At 36.9% G+C, this 14,661-nt stretch overlaps 1 protein-coding gene across 1 annotated transcript in view; it reads right to left on the minus strand.

Moving 5' to 3' along the window:
- Window positions 1-3,011: 3,011 nt before the first annotated feature.
- brinp3a.2 (bone morphogenetic protein/retinoic acid inducible neural-specific 3a, tandem duplicate 2) overlaps window positions 3,012-14,661 on the minus strand; it is a 61,272-nt gene continuing 49,622 nt past the window's right edge. Inside the window, exons 6-8 of the mRNA XM_056460132.1 lie at window positions 12,131-12,367; window positions 7,639-7,861; window positions 3,012-4,602 (exon numbers count right to left, since the gene is read on the minus strand). Of these exons, the coding sequence (XP_056316107.1) occupies window positions 3,486-4,602; window positions 7,639-7,861; window positions 12,131-12,367 (1,577 nt within the window). The 3' untranslated portion in view covers window positions 3,012-3,485. The remainder of the gene's footprint in view (window positions 4,603-7,638; window positions 7,862-12,130; window positions 12,368-14,661) is intronic.

Consider the following 14,661-nt stretch of genomic DNA (forward strand, 5'->3'; position numbering starts at 1 on the left):
ATGCTAACTTACAATAGCATGTTTCCTAAAAAAATACAAACATATTATGGTATTTTTATGCTTTAAAATAGTCAAAAACTTACATACAGCACCTGTAATTAAACCCCATGTTTAGTATGTGCTTTTAAAATTCCACCACAGCAAAGTGAAAGCAATAATGCGACCCAATGTCAATTCTAATTGTATGTATCACCAGAATTGATTTCTGCTCATATGAAGCACATCAAGCGGAAAGGACAGCATGAGTAATAAAATGATGTTTATACGACCGTGGCCCTGGACAACAAAATACCACTGGTATGTGAGTCGGTGGTTCTTGATGGCATTGATCTCCCTGCGGATCCTTTTGTTCTCTCAGGTAATAAAGCTGCACATTGATTTATTGGCAGTTGACAGCTACCTTTTGCCTGCCTCCTGTTCACTGCAGTATCTAGCCTTCCAGAAACCTACGGTAAAGCCCAAGATAAAGTTGGTGTCAAGTTAGCAATGCATCTTCATCTGGAATCACAAGAACATAACAATGTTTACATTGAAGAGATCAAGGAGGCAACACGGCCACTATTGATCAAGCGTTGGCGCATTGCCTCCGAGTGCTTAGCAAATAAAGCGCTAACCTACTAAGCTGATCCGTGCTCTTTCTTTAATCTCTGTCGGCGCTCAAGAGTTTTCCATCTTCATCAGTAGAGCTGCACGGTAAATATGACGCAATGCTCAGTCTTTTCTTTTGCAGAGCTCTTTCTGCACAATTACAGCAGAGTGATAAATCGTTTGTCAGGCTGTGAGAAAGACCGATCGCCTATGTAATGTTTTGCCATTTCTTATTGTCATATTTGTCATTACAACAACGTGTCAACTCATTTCAGCACAACTGACAAGCTCTCATTTTACAGGCTCTCGGCGCGGCGCGCAGGTGATTTGTGTATGCATTCTGGCAGTAACTGCTCCCTTGGTCATTTGTGTTCGCAGAGTAATTGCTACAGCGTGGGGTGTTTCACATGTGAAAACGTTGCAGGAGCTGCATTGCGGTTAGACGCTCGAGGAAGACATAAAAGTCGACTTCTTCGCTCTAAGAACTTTCTTTGCTCTGGGAGCTCAATATAACAGATTCGCTTTGGGGATTTTTAAAGGTGTCTCTGTTATCATATTATATGTCATTTCTCTTCAGATAGCATTTTTCTTCTGACCTTTGCATTCTACAGTCTGTGTAAATCGCTGGTGGATTTTCTACAGATGTGTAACATCCCTTGAAAGAGAAAAACGAGAATCTCCTCTGGATAAGTATCAGCCCATCATCCATTTACCTCCATTTTCCAAGTTTCCTCACATGAAAATTCTGTCTTCCTTCACTTTAACTTCTGTGTGTTTGTTCTGCAAAATAGTATGTGCATTTTAAAAGAGGATGTAGATGAATTAAGTAAGGCTCATTTTATTTATTGTGCTAATTCTAGGTATAAGGTGCAAACACAGATTATGAAGAGGCGATTGACACTTTGGTGGCATTAAAGGATCTGTCATTGTGTGTTGATTCTAAGTAATTAGCATCCATGCTGTGTAAATGAATGCACTGTAATGCAAGGATAAGTGAGAAATAAATTAAGTGCATAAAAACAATTCACTTTTTGACAAGCTTAAACAGCTTTGAAATAATATTTACACAAAAATAAATTAAATTACATACTGAGATGCGCTAAACATGTAAATCAAAACTGTATACTATGTATTCACAAAGGCACACTGGATTCCACAATCGTTGCCCCATTTGGGGATCACTGTTACATTCCAATAAAAGGCTCTTTTATAATCAGATATAATTTATGGTTCAGAACATTTCTGATGTAACAAAGTGTTAAAAAACTGAATGAATCAAAAAAATATGGAAAAACAAAATGATGAAACATGCTCAGACAAAGTTTAGAGAAATCCTGAACATCAATGCAAAACCACCCAAAACATTGCATATGTATGGTTCGATTAAGTTTGCAGTAATATATTCACAGAACCCGTTATTTTACAACACAGGCTCATTCTGAAAATTTACCCCTATATACATTTCTGGAGATTGTGAGTTATGTAGCCAGAAGTATGTATGACGCCATTCCTAAGCTGACCGCTTACCTCCGTATGGACGGCTTTCCCGCTGTTACCAGTTTGTTCAGTTAGCTCGCCATGTACGTTGGCGTACTTGAGACGCAGAGAGGAGTTGACCATGACGATGGGGTTCAAGTCTGGCGAAGAACGGTTTCAGGAGCAGGTAAGACAAAAACAGAAGCCAAAAAATAAAATAAAGAAGTAAATAACAGGGTGAGAATGTAGATTTTCTGGATTGTTTTTTAAAACTGTCAGTTGGGTCTAGGGAAGTGGGTGGGCGGGTCAATTGGTGCTTTTGAAAACAGTATTGGTTGGGTTTAGGGAAGGTGGAGGGTGGGTCAGTCAGTCAGTCATTCAGCCAGTAGACAGCAGCCTCTGGTGGATTTACGTGAGAACAGCAGGTGCAAATGGCACTTGCTAGAGAAATCTGAGATCTGAAAAAGCATACACAGCAGCCACTGGTGGTTTCACGAAAACAAAAACTGCAAAAAAACTGAGCTCCTGGGACATATTTAGCGCTCTCCAGATATGTATAAGGCGGTACGTTTTTAGAATGAGCATGGGTTGTTATTTTCTTAAATGAAATCCCCATGGCTTTAAAAACGACATTAATAATAATTTTAAAAATCCATAAATAAAAAGACAGAGCATTTAAAACTCTCACCATTCCCTTTAGTCACCCCCCTCAACTTCTTAAGGGGAACAAAAATAATATAAAGGCCAACTTATGATTCAGAAAAGTCATCACTATACAGTAGCAGACTTGCAAAATCAATATAGAAATATGGGAAAATTATAATATGCCAGTGCACAGCTAATGTAATGTAGCACATTCTGATTATGAATAAAAAAATACACTCTTACAATGAAATCTGGATAAAAGAAATTAACTTGAACCTAACAAGCACATAATATACCCATATTAATAATTCTGTTTCATTCTTATTTTATCGAAGTCATATATCACGTTCATATCATTAAGTGCACTCAGTTGCAATTATAAAACGCAGTTGATTTTCCAATAAACTAAGCTGTCACATAGCGATAAAAAAAATCTGCTGATAAATAATGCAACTGTTACTCAATTACGACCATGATGTTTTAATAACAATTTATCTACAAAATCGACTGACATCACTGTATTCTTTCCAAGGAAAGTGCACTGTTACTGAAGCGTGAAAGAAAAAAAACAGATATAAAAATTACAAACATACACTCCATATATTTTCCAAACCTCATCTTTGATCTCAGTGTACTATACAATAAAAATCAGTCTGTTCTTTTGAGCAAGACCTTCTATTAGTCACAAAAACAGTGTCTCTATCACCGAAAGTCTTTGGAGACTTGACTCCGTTTTTACAATTCTTCTATTGCTGTCTGTTATGATGCTTTAGCTGTTAGCTGCAGAGTTTAGTGGTCTCGTAATCCAGAGAGTTGGGCAGACGGGCATTAAAAGATTGGAGCGAGGCATGAATGCGCACCACCTCATTAGCTGTCAGTTTGAGACGGTGGCGTAATAAGCATGCGAACAGATCCAGAGGTTGTTGACCCGGCGGAGAGAGACGGTTGACCCGGTCTCGGATCTCCAGCAGCTGGAGCAAGGCCGAGTCCTGCGAGCCCTGCGTGTATGGATAGTCCAGCTGCAGGATCAAGTCCCGGATCGCTTCCGGGTCAAAATGCATACTGTAGCCGAACACTTGAATGCTGTTAATCTTCATATACCCCAGGTTTCTAGTAGGGTCGGCCATTTCCAAAGGCTCTAGGTAAATGCTCTCATTAGCCCCGGCTCCAGAAGTTTTAATGCGGCTTCTCAGATAAATATGGATGGTTTCAAAGAAAGTCTTCCACTTGTTCCCGAAAGTCAAAGTCCAGTTAAAGCACTCCAGCGGAAGATCCAGCTTAGTCGACTTCCAATCTGGAAAACCGTTCTCATTTACAGGAATTAGCCAGCTTTCAGAGTGGCTGCCTCCGAAGGGATTGATAAAGAGGGTGAGCGCGGGTTCCAGAGTGCTGTTTTTTGTAAGGCAGATTTGAAGAGAGATGCCTAAAAGCATATGGACTAGGTTGGATTTGTATTTATTACTCTTTAGCGTAAGCAGCATCCTCTTCCTCCATGAAGGATCGAACCAGCTATTTAAACGCATGTCATTACTAATAAAGATAGCGTGGACTTCCAAGCGCCGATCGGCTCTTTGGAGGAGATAGCGAAGCTCCAGGTCTTGAAGATCGGTCTCAAAGCCCAAGTAGTTCTCGGTGGAGTCTGCCACCATTGGTCGACAGGCTCCTTGACTTAGCATGTAGCCGATATTGCAGCTGCCGCAGCGAGTGTGGTTGTCGCTGGCACACACAGCGCAGGCAGCACCTTCACCAACGAAGCATGGTGTGGGAACCTGGCAGGTGCTGTGGTCGTATGAACAAATGCAGGTGTGAAGTTCTTCCGAGAAGGATCCCAGCTGGTTGTTTTCAGAGCAGTATAGCAAAGACTGGAAGTAGTTCAGCCAATACGACTGTGGCCTGTATTTAAGGAAAGATAAGATGAATATCAGTCTGTTAGTCTGTTTAATCGATGGAGGCTGAGATTGCATTATGTACGGCGGCAGATGGCAAGATTAAAACTAGCACAAGCATAATTCTGCTCCCTAAAAAAGAAAAAAAACAACTGTCAAATTTAAAATGACAAGTACAGACATGTATTATTCCTTTCTATAAATGTTAAAAGTATGGAAAAGCTGTCACTTAGCATCTCTCTCTAACATAATCTTTTTTTTTTTGTAAACCTGTAGATATTCTGATACCAAAAGAAGTCTAAGCATTATGAAGACTATTTGAAACTTCTGGTTCTCAACCATAGATGTTTACATTAGACGTCACCTACGCTATTGTTGTCTATTGAAAGGAATGCATCAATAGAGCCGCCATTTTAATACCGGGTAGTGCTCCTTTGAAATGAATGTGGTACCAAGGTGTAGTGGAGGACTGGCCATCCAGAGCTTGAGATATATATATGATCTGGGTTTTCCGGTGGTCAGTATGCAAATATTTTTTTTACATTACGAAAATTATAATTTTACATCGATGGATAAGTGATCGCATGGGCATTTCTGACAAAGAGCGTGTATTTGTGTGCATAGAAATGTATTATCCTTCCTCCCTGTTAAATCTGATCTAATCCGTGTCCTAAAACACACCCTCTCTCCTGCTTTCACTTCTCATTCTAATGGAGGAAGCGATTCATTCGTGAATGAATCTCCATTATGAGTGACTCCTTCACTTAGCCGACAATAATACAAGTTTCTAGCAGCGCAGCATCTTGTTGTCATATTCCATTTACATTGTTTGCATATTTTATTCAACAAAACTAGCATAAGCCTGGTATTTAGTGCGAGTTGGTGCAACTTTGCCTTATGGTCAGTGCAGTAAGTTACTGTATTTCCATCAATACTTGTTTAGCACAAAAGTTTGTAACATACAAAAACGTAAAAAACTAAATCTTATCTATGAAATGTTCTGCCTTTGTGCTTTGTTTTCTTTGTTTGCTCATTACTACACCCGTACACAGCGCTAGTCCAGCATCTTCATATTGGCTTCAGTCTTGACTAAGTGCGGCTGAATGACATTTGTCCTGGGAGCCCTGTACAAATGTGGCGGCGCTATTGACACATGCTTAGGGTCCGTTTGCGATCTGGTGTATATATCTATGGTTATCAACTAGTTGGTTGTGACCTAAATCAGGGTTGCAGATATGTTTTGTGAGGCCAGGAAAAAGAATATGCTACTTTATCTGAATAATATGGATTTTTAATGTGTTTAAAAAATACTTTTCCACTGTGCATTATGTAATATGATTCTCTATATATTGGAATATGCAGTGTGTGAATCATATGTTTATAATGAATTGCTGCATTTCGGTGTTAGATGTGATCTGTGAGCATTTAAAAAATTAAATTAGCATCAAATTAGGCATAATTACAACAGAACAGCAGTTAGGCTTAATAATAAAATAATTCATTAAAATAATTAGGTCAGCTTTTTAAAAGAAGGAAGACACTTTAAAGCAGACGCTAACACTGATTATGAATAAACTATATGCCAACGTCATATCTAAACTAACTTGTTATTATTATTATTGGCGACGCAGTGGCGCAGTAGGTAGTGCTGTCGCCTCACAGCAAAAAGGTCGCTGGTTCGAGCCTCGGCTGGGTCAGTTGGCGTTTCTGTGTGGAGTTTGCATGTTCTCCCTGCGCTCACGTGGGTTACCTCCGGGTGCTCCAGTTTCCCCCATAGTCCAAAGACATGCGGTACAGGTGAATTGGGAAGGCTAAATTGTATGTAGTGTATGAGTGTGAGTGTGTATGGATGTTTCTCCGAGATGGGTTGCGGCTGGAAGGGCATCCACTGCATAAAAATGTGCTGGATAAGTTGGCGGTTTATTCTGCTGTGGCGACCCTGGATTAATAAAGGGACTTAGCTGAAAAGAAAATTAATAAATGGCTGTGACCTAAAAATGGGTTACTGGTCTGATTTGACTAGTCTTTATTTCAGAGGTTGCCACAGCGGAATGAACCGCCAACATGTTGTACGCAGCAGATGTCCTACCAGCCGCAACCCAGTATTGGGAAACAGTCATTCACACACACTTATACACTACATACACTTTAGTCTATTCAATTCACCTACAGCGCATTTCCTTGGACTGTGGGGTAAATTGGAGCACCCAGAGGAAACCCACTCGAACACAGGAGAACATGCAAACTCCACACAGAAATGCCAACTGGCCCAGCCGGGACTCAAACCAGTGACCTTTTTTCTGTGAGGCAAAATTGCTAACCACTGAGCCACCGTTCTCAGAAATTCACAGATTAAAAAAAGCTAACAATTAATGCTATTTCATCCATCAAAACACACCATACACTCTCAATTCCCTATGCATAATGTGATTACATTTACAAATGTATATATTTTTAATACCTGCTTTAACAAGTTTCTTTTCACTGTGTACACCATACATTTAATGTATTTGTGCATTTCAGTGTTAATTATTATTAATTATTCACTTGTATTTTAATTAGCCATACTTACGATAAAAAGTTATTATAGCATAATAGCAGAATAATTGGCCTTGTCAAAGAAAAGGGAAAGCACTTCTCAAAGAATCTTTCATTTAAGCACATTTTTATTTACTTCTCTAAAATAAACTACAACTTTGGTTCAAAGAATCCAATGCAAAATCTAGGTCCTGGAGCAAAAGCAGCTGAAACGCACTCTATCAACACTAGTCTTATTGATTGCAGGTAAACACAAAGTTATCTCTCCGGAGACAAGAACACTAGTGCTCTCTTTCACTCTGGAGCAAACTGACAAACATTCCTCTCGGCAGCCAATGGAGTCTGAAATACAGGCTCAGGAACACAAGTAATAATGATGATAAATGCTATGTGGAAAGCTTTCCTCTCTTGATACAGTAAATGGGGACATTATTCCGTCTCGGAATTAAGTATCAGTGTATTTATCACCACAACAATGAGGAGATAATGAGTCTGTTGTGCTCACCTTTCACGCGGCAAGTTGATATGGGGCTGCTTTTGGCACCTCTTGCTGAGGCTGAAGAGCTTGTAAACCACTCGCTGGGCTCGTCTGAAGAGACTTTTCATGTTGCTTTCCAGCTGCTCGTAACGCCGCTGAAACACACCATCCAGCGACCACAAATGTTGGATGGTGGAGGAGTTGAGAAAGAAATTCTGCGGCAGCCTCATCAGAAATGTTTTGAACTCATCTGTTGAAGAAAGAGTTTGTTCTTTCAGATATAGCAGAGTTGTCATGTAAACTTGACTGAACAATGGGCAAACGTCTGAACATGCCGCCTTTGTTCTTCACTCTTTTTGACAACAAGAAGAAAACATTGCACATTTTTTTAGCAGTTCCTTCAGAGTGTTTCATTTTTAGCTGATGGGGCAGAACTTTGAATGCCTTTGATGCCCCTAAAAGAAGGACACATTTACGATACCTGAGAAAGTGTGTATACCTGGCACTTCCTGATAGCTCTTATAACATAAAGTTTGAAAGTAATTGAATGCTGGGATATTTTGGGAAAGGTGGGGAAAAAAGATGACTGTGTGGAAGAAAAAAATCCATGCGTTTAATTTTGCTCGAGCATTAATGGTCACTGTGGGGTGACCTCGATGGGCTGTAATACAGTACCTAAACATTATGCTAAGTGCTCTCATTCATATGCTTGATGAAAGATGCTGGATGGGCAATAAAGCATTTTATGGGTGATTAATCCTGCTCGACGTACTGTAAGGCAATATGTTGAGCAGGATCTTTTTTCTGATCTCACACTGGCTCTGAAGGGCATGGATGTCGGGAATTACTGAAAGTTGTTCAAACGCATTCAGTCTGGCCTTAAAATTACTATGAGATATGACAGACATAATAAACTTCTTGTGGAATACAAGATTATCATCTGAAATGTGCTGAGATTTAAATAGAGAAATGCTTTTCAGGCAAGACAAGATCATTGATCATCGACAGATTTTAACCAAACTGGTCCAATGCTAATTTACTGCAATTTGTTTTAAAGAGAGCTCAGGGTATCTTATGCAACCTGGATCACCCATTGTACAATGTGTTTCAGCCACTGCCATCAGGACATCGCTTTAGACCTCCTATTTGTAGGACAAATTGAATTAGAAATTCTTTTATAATGGTGGCCATCAGGTCAATAAATGAGTCCAGCGGGGAGGGAGACGCATCTAAAAAATGATGTATTGTATGTTGTGTGGTAATATTTTGGTAATGTGTACATGGAACTTCACCTGTGTTATGGTACCTTGCTGCAATTTTACTTTCCCTAAACGGGATAATAAAGTTGAGTCTTGAGTCTGCTTGCTGCATATAATGCAATAAAAGGTTCAAGACACCCTGGAGTACTTTTTTTTTCAGATTTTGACATATTTGTGTGTGTTGAGCATCATTTAACACAACATTAGTACCTGTCAGCTTTAATTGTGGAGAAAACTGGATAATTTTTAGCTTTTGTCAGCAAATTTCATCTTCTAGGTTTAAATTATTTTTTGGGGCGGGGATCAGATCGATGACTTATCGCTATCTGCCTGTCCACTGATGACGTGTCAGTTTCTCATTATTATTATTCATAGACTGAGTTTTCTTATCCTATGAGAAGACCCTACTTCTTAATTATTCATGACTGCGTGTGCTTTCCGATGACTGACTAATATGGACAGACCACAGACCCGCCAAGCAGTATTTAGCTGTTCATGAAGGCTTGTATGTGTTTGTTTCCATGATCTATGGAGTTTGTTGCATGCTGCAATGCTGTAGGGGCACCGATACAGTCAACCTGTGGTGCGTTTCCCAAACAACGGCATAACTCATGGCTGAACTATCATAGTATGATGCATTGTTTGGGAAATGAACGATGTAGTGAAGTGTTTTCCCAAAACCGTAGTTTCTCTATCACTGATCCATCGTTTGAACCATGTTAGTTATAACGTAAAACCTCCATAATGACGCTCTAAATGGGGCGGAGTAACAACTTCTATAGAGAAAATGCCCATAATTTTTTTGTGTAAAATTATATTGTTTTACACACACACTTAAAAAAAATCCAATATTAGTTTTAGTAAAAACATGCACTTGTTTTATATATTAATTGAAATATATGTAAACGGCACACATTGACCTTATTCTTCAATGCGGAAGTATGGTCATTTTTAATATTATAACTGGGAATAACTGGGAATAGAACCCAGCCAGGAACTATGCTTTGAACTACAGCTCTAGAGGTGTAGTTGCAAGCGTAAAAGTTTGCGAAGCAGTTTGCGAATATTCGTTGGAACGACGAATTTAGTAACATGCCAAATCAATGAACTAAGTTTGTAACGACGGAACAGCAGCAAGCATTTTTGTCGGGAGAGCTGTTGGAGAAGGGCGGGCTTTGTCTTTTATCTGTTCAGTTCGTTACATTCAGACACATCACAGTGCTTCCGTGTTCGCACATGTTTAAAGTCCTCCAGACTACCGGCAGGGCTACTGCTATCCACGTTGTCTGCATTCAGACCCTGGGACTCAGGAGGAGAGAAGCACTCTTCATATATAGTGTTTATAAAAATATGATTATCTTTATAATGATATAACAAATTGTGATTATATATTATATGAAATTACGAACAGCCTATCGTTTATGTAACGGCATTAAATTACTTACTGTTTACTTCTTTGCATTTTAACTTTGTAAACTATAAAATCATGTCTTCTCGAGTTTTGTATCTGAATTTTTTTTTTATCTTGAGCTGGTGAGTAAACTGACAAAAGCCCTTCTTTTTTTCCCTTTTCTGCCGGTCACGCCCACTCATCCCTCTGCTTACAGCCCGTCATGATGCATTTCTTGGAAAAATTCTGAGGTAGAACAAAAAGAGGGGTTTCATGACCCATCAACATCACACGTGTTTAGATTTAGGCTGTATGCAAGAGGAAAATTAGATGTTTAATAGCCATTTTTGTAATTTTGTTAATAAAAATGGTGCTTATAAAAGATGTTTCAAATGAATTTCACTATACTGTTGGTTTTATAGGATACTTATATATTTAATTCCTTTTACTGTTCTAAATGCTTACATTTTAATGTATTTTTATGTTGTGATGCAAACTGTAATGACTGTTTATACTGGTTATAAATGTTTTTATAGGGCTTACAGTTTCTTTTTAAACAATGTAACTTGTAGGCAGGTTCAACATTTCAAACACCACATATCTTGTTTAATGATCAGCCCTAATTTTGTTCCGCTTAATAGAAAACCAAACTTTTTTATCTCATGTAATTTTTCCAAGTCAAAGATAATGATCAGTTTTTGAAATGTGACTAGAAGGTGCAGTGTAGTAACTTCTATTTAAACCATACACTTTTCAATTAATTAAAGTAATGGAGCTTGGATCTATTGTCTACATATTCAAGTTAAACTTTTAAAAATACAAATTTTCTCAACAAAACAGCCAATCACTAAACATACTTGGTCTTGCATGTTCAAAATGTCAGAGGCTTTGCTATACAGTGCTCAGCATAATTGAGTACACCCCATTTTGAATATGAATATTTGAATCCATTTCTCAGTGAATATAGGTAATGTATTTTGGTGCATTTAAACAAAACAGATTTATTAAGCAGATATATTTATTAAAGTAATATTTTAGTCACCAAACATATTTAGAAACTGAAAGATAATACAATTAAATTCAAGCAAAATACTGCAAAAAACTTTACAACCTACAAAATTTCAACTAAACTTTTACATTTTTTTGCTTCTCTTGTTTTTTCCTCTTTTTTTATGTGTATTTAATATATATTCTATAACATTTATTTGGGTGTACTTGTTTTTAGACCTTTATCATAAGTTTTTTTGTTAGAAAAGCTCCAAACTTGGCTTCACTACTGACTAATCTAATGCATATGCACAAATACGATATTGTATAGCTTCCTATTAAAAATATCAATTTAAAAGATACATTTGTGAGGGGTGTACTTATATATGCTGAGCATTGTGTGAACAGACTTTACAAGAAAGGTAAGTTATGTTCACCCATCTTCAATGATGATTGACCAAACAAAATTAAAATGAATAATTCTCTAAACCACTATAATATGAATTAGATTTCAGCTTTCATCATTTTGCACTCATATTAATATGCATGGGACAAAATTAATGCACAGTTTGGCAAATTGTGTCCCTCGTTCTGAATAAAAGAGCCAATCATCACCTAGTACAGTCATCAATCTCCAATAAAAAAAGGCAATTTGAGCATAATAAACAACTTTTATAGGACAGTTCATGTCAGATTGTGCTGCTGATTTTAAATATTTTATTTTTGAGATTTTCCGATTTTAGTATTCACTTTGCAAATATGGCTAAAGAGTGAAAAAAAGGAAACATTTCTTTGTCCTTACACAGTAGTAGTAGTTGAAACCTCTCTTCAGACAAATGAACCTGAAAAGAAGTGTGAAACATGACTTAATTCAGTCTCCTACCTGAATCTTCAAACTCTTTGTAAGTAAGAGCCCAGGATTCAGAGATTCGCAAAAGGCTTTCCTCCATGGCCTGAATATCCATGTAGGGGCAGTTGCACTCTGGAAACTTAGGGTCACACTTGCACCAGCAGTCATTCCCTCGGCAGACAAATGTTCCCTCTCCATTGCAGGCAATGTAACTGAGAGCTGCTTGGACAAATGTGTCTCTGAGATAATCTGGCAAAATGACCTGCAAGCCTTCAGTTACAGAGAAAAGAGAGAATACTGGGTTACCCGAATAAAGTGATTTGATAACAAAAACTGTCACCAAGTGCACATATTATTTTTTGTCAGATACACTGAAAAAAATTAATCAAAGTTGATTCCTTGGATTTACTAAATGTTTTTTAGTTAAGTGTTTAAGTTGAATTTAAACAAACAAATCAAGTTGACGATTACTAAATTTAATTTGTTTAAATTCAACACATATTAATTGTTTGCAACAATTTTGCAAATCAGACATCATTTTTTTTCAGTGTATTTTTATTCAACAAATGAGAATGCAGTACATTTCAATCTTAATCAAAGTACTTTTTTAAGTATGTTTTCGTTCCAAGTGAGCAAACATATCGTGAAAGTCAAAAACATGTTATTAGTTCTGTATTACAATTTATATTTGCTTTTAGTACATATACATGAAGTTTAATTGTCATATATTACAATTTTTTCCAAAATATTAAGCAGCACATTGCCGTTTCTGCAGGTGTTCTGAAGGTACATTTAAGACATAAGACATTTAAGACCAAGTAAAGAAAGTGTAATGAATAATTTGAAAGGAACACATTGTCAATATGTTCTCAAAGTTTACTTTTATGGGGAATAGATGTTGAGTTTTATTACCAACCAAGTTCAATCCTCATTACTTTTTAATTCATTGAAAAGCTTATGGTTTTAATAGAAAAAATGTACACTGTACCTTGATAACAAGAAACCTTATTTCAGTATTTTTCACTTAAAAAATATATACTGATATACTGTAAGTCAGGTTCTATAGATTTGCATTTAGTCTAATAGAACAAGACTTCAGTGACTTCATTTTAAATGTCAAGTACTGTAAATGTCTTGATTTTAGTCATGTTTGGATTTTTTTCATATTGGAAAAAAAATATTTTTGAAGATTTTGAAAAACATGCAGTAGTAAACTCCATGACTTTATGGACTTAAAGACATTCTGCTCTGATTTAAGACCCCTTTGAGGCATCACAGTGTGGAAGAGCGAATTGCAACATTTTAAGACCTGCAGAAACCCTTATTAAGCAGCTTACAACACTGATGATAACACCATTCTACAACACTATTTCTTACTTAAAACTGAAACCTTTTTATGGCATGTTGGCAGTTCTTGTACAAAACAACAGGCTTGAAAATTAAAACTTTTGAAAATGCGGCTTAAAGAACAAAAAGACAGTTTGCAAACTCTTAATAATACAGTATTTCACTGCTTTTTGGGGATCAGTATGAACAGAGATATTTTTTGACACACTTGTTTTCTATTTTTGTCATGTTAATGTACTTTTAATCACTAATTCATCATTCTGGAATAAAACAAACTTCACAGTGTCTCATAATTGCCCTAATCCTGAGATTCCAACTATATAAATGTCCTTTGTCAACTCACAAATACAACTTGTAAACTACTCAGAGAAGAATGTCATCTCAGAATTGTGATAATTACAAGATAGAAGCATCATGAGATAGGAGAAGACCATTTGCATCTCAAAATGATCAAAGTGTTTTGATATACTTCATATTTAAAGCTCAAGAATCTTTGCTGCTATACCACGGCTGCAGCAGATGCAATATTATGCAGAGCCTGAAAATTGGCTAACTTCTATTCAAAAGCACACTTTCAGTGTGTTCTGGTTCAGATACAGTTGAAGTCAGAATTATTAGCCCCCTGTTTATTTTTCCCCAATTTCTGTTTAACGAAGAGAAAAAGTTTTTCAACACATTTCTAAACATGATAGTTTTAATAACTCATTTCTAATAACTGATTTATTTTATCTTTGCCATGATGATAGTAAATAATATTTTACTAGATATTTTCCAAGACATTTTCAAGATATTTTTATTGTATAACAATGGTTTGTTCTGTAGACTATCGAAAAAAAAAATAGCTTAAAGGGGCTAATAATTTTGACCTTAAAATGTTTTTTTTTATTTTATAAAACTGATTTTATTCTTGCCGAAATAAAACAAAAAAAGACTTTCTCCAGAAGAAAAAATATTATCAGACATACTGTGAAAATTTCCTTGCTCCGTTAAACATAAGTTGGGAAATATTTAAAAAAGAAAAAAAAAATCAAAGGGGGGCTAATAATGCTGACTTCAACTGTATATACGGTTCAGGATCGGCGTCAAAATTAATATGTTCTGAACCATCTCACACAAATGACTCCATGTTTGCAAGGCATGCTCCCTGTGTAAGCAAGTGGTCATGTTAGTTTTGTTGAGTTACATGATTATTAGGTGCTGTATAATGTCATTGTGCC

Source organism: Danio aesculapii, chromosome 6 (assembly GCF_903798145.1).
Source record: "Danio aesculapii chromosome 6, fDanAes4.1, whole genome shotgun sequence".
NCBI classification, from domain to species: Eukaryota; Metazoa; Chordata; class Actinopteri; order Cypriniformes; family Danionidae; genus Danio; species Danio aesculapii.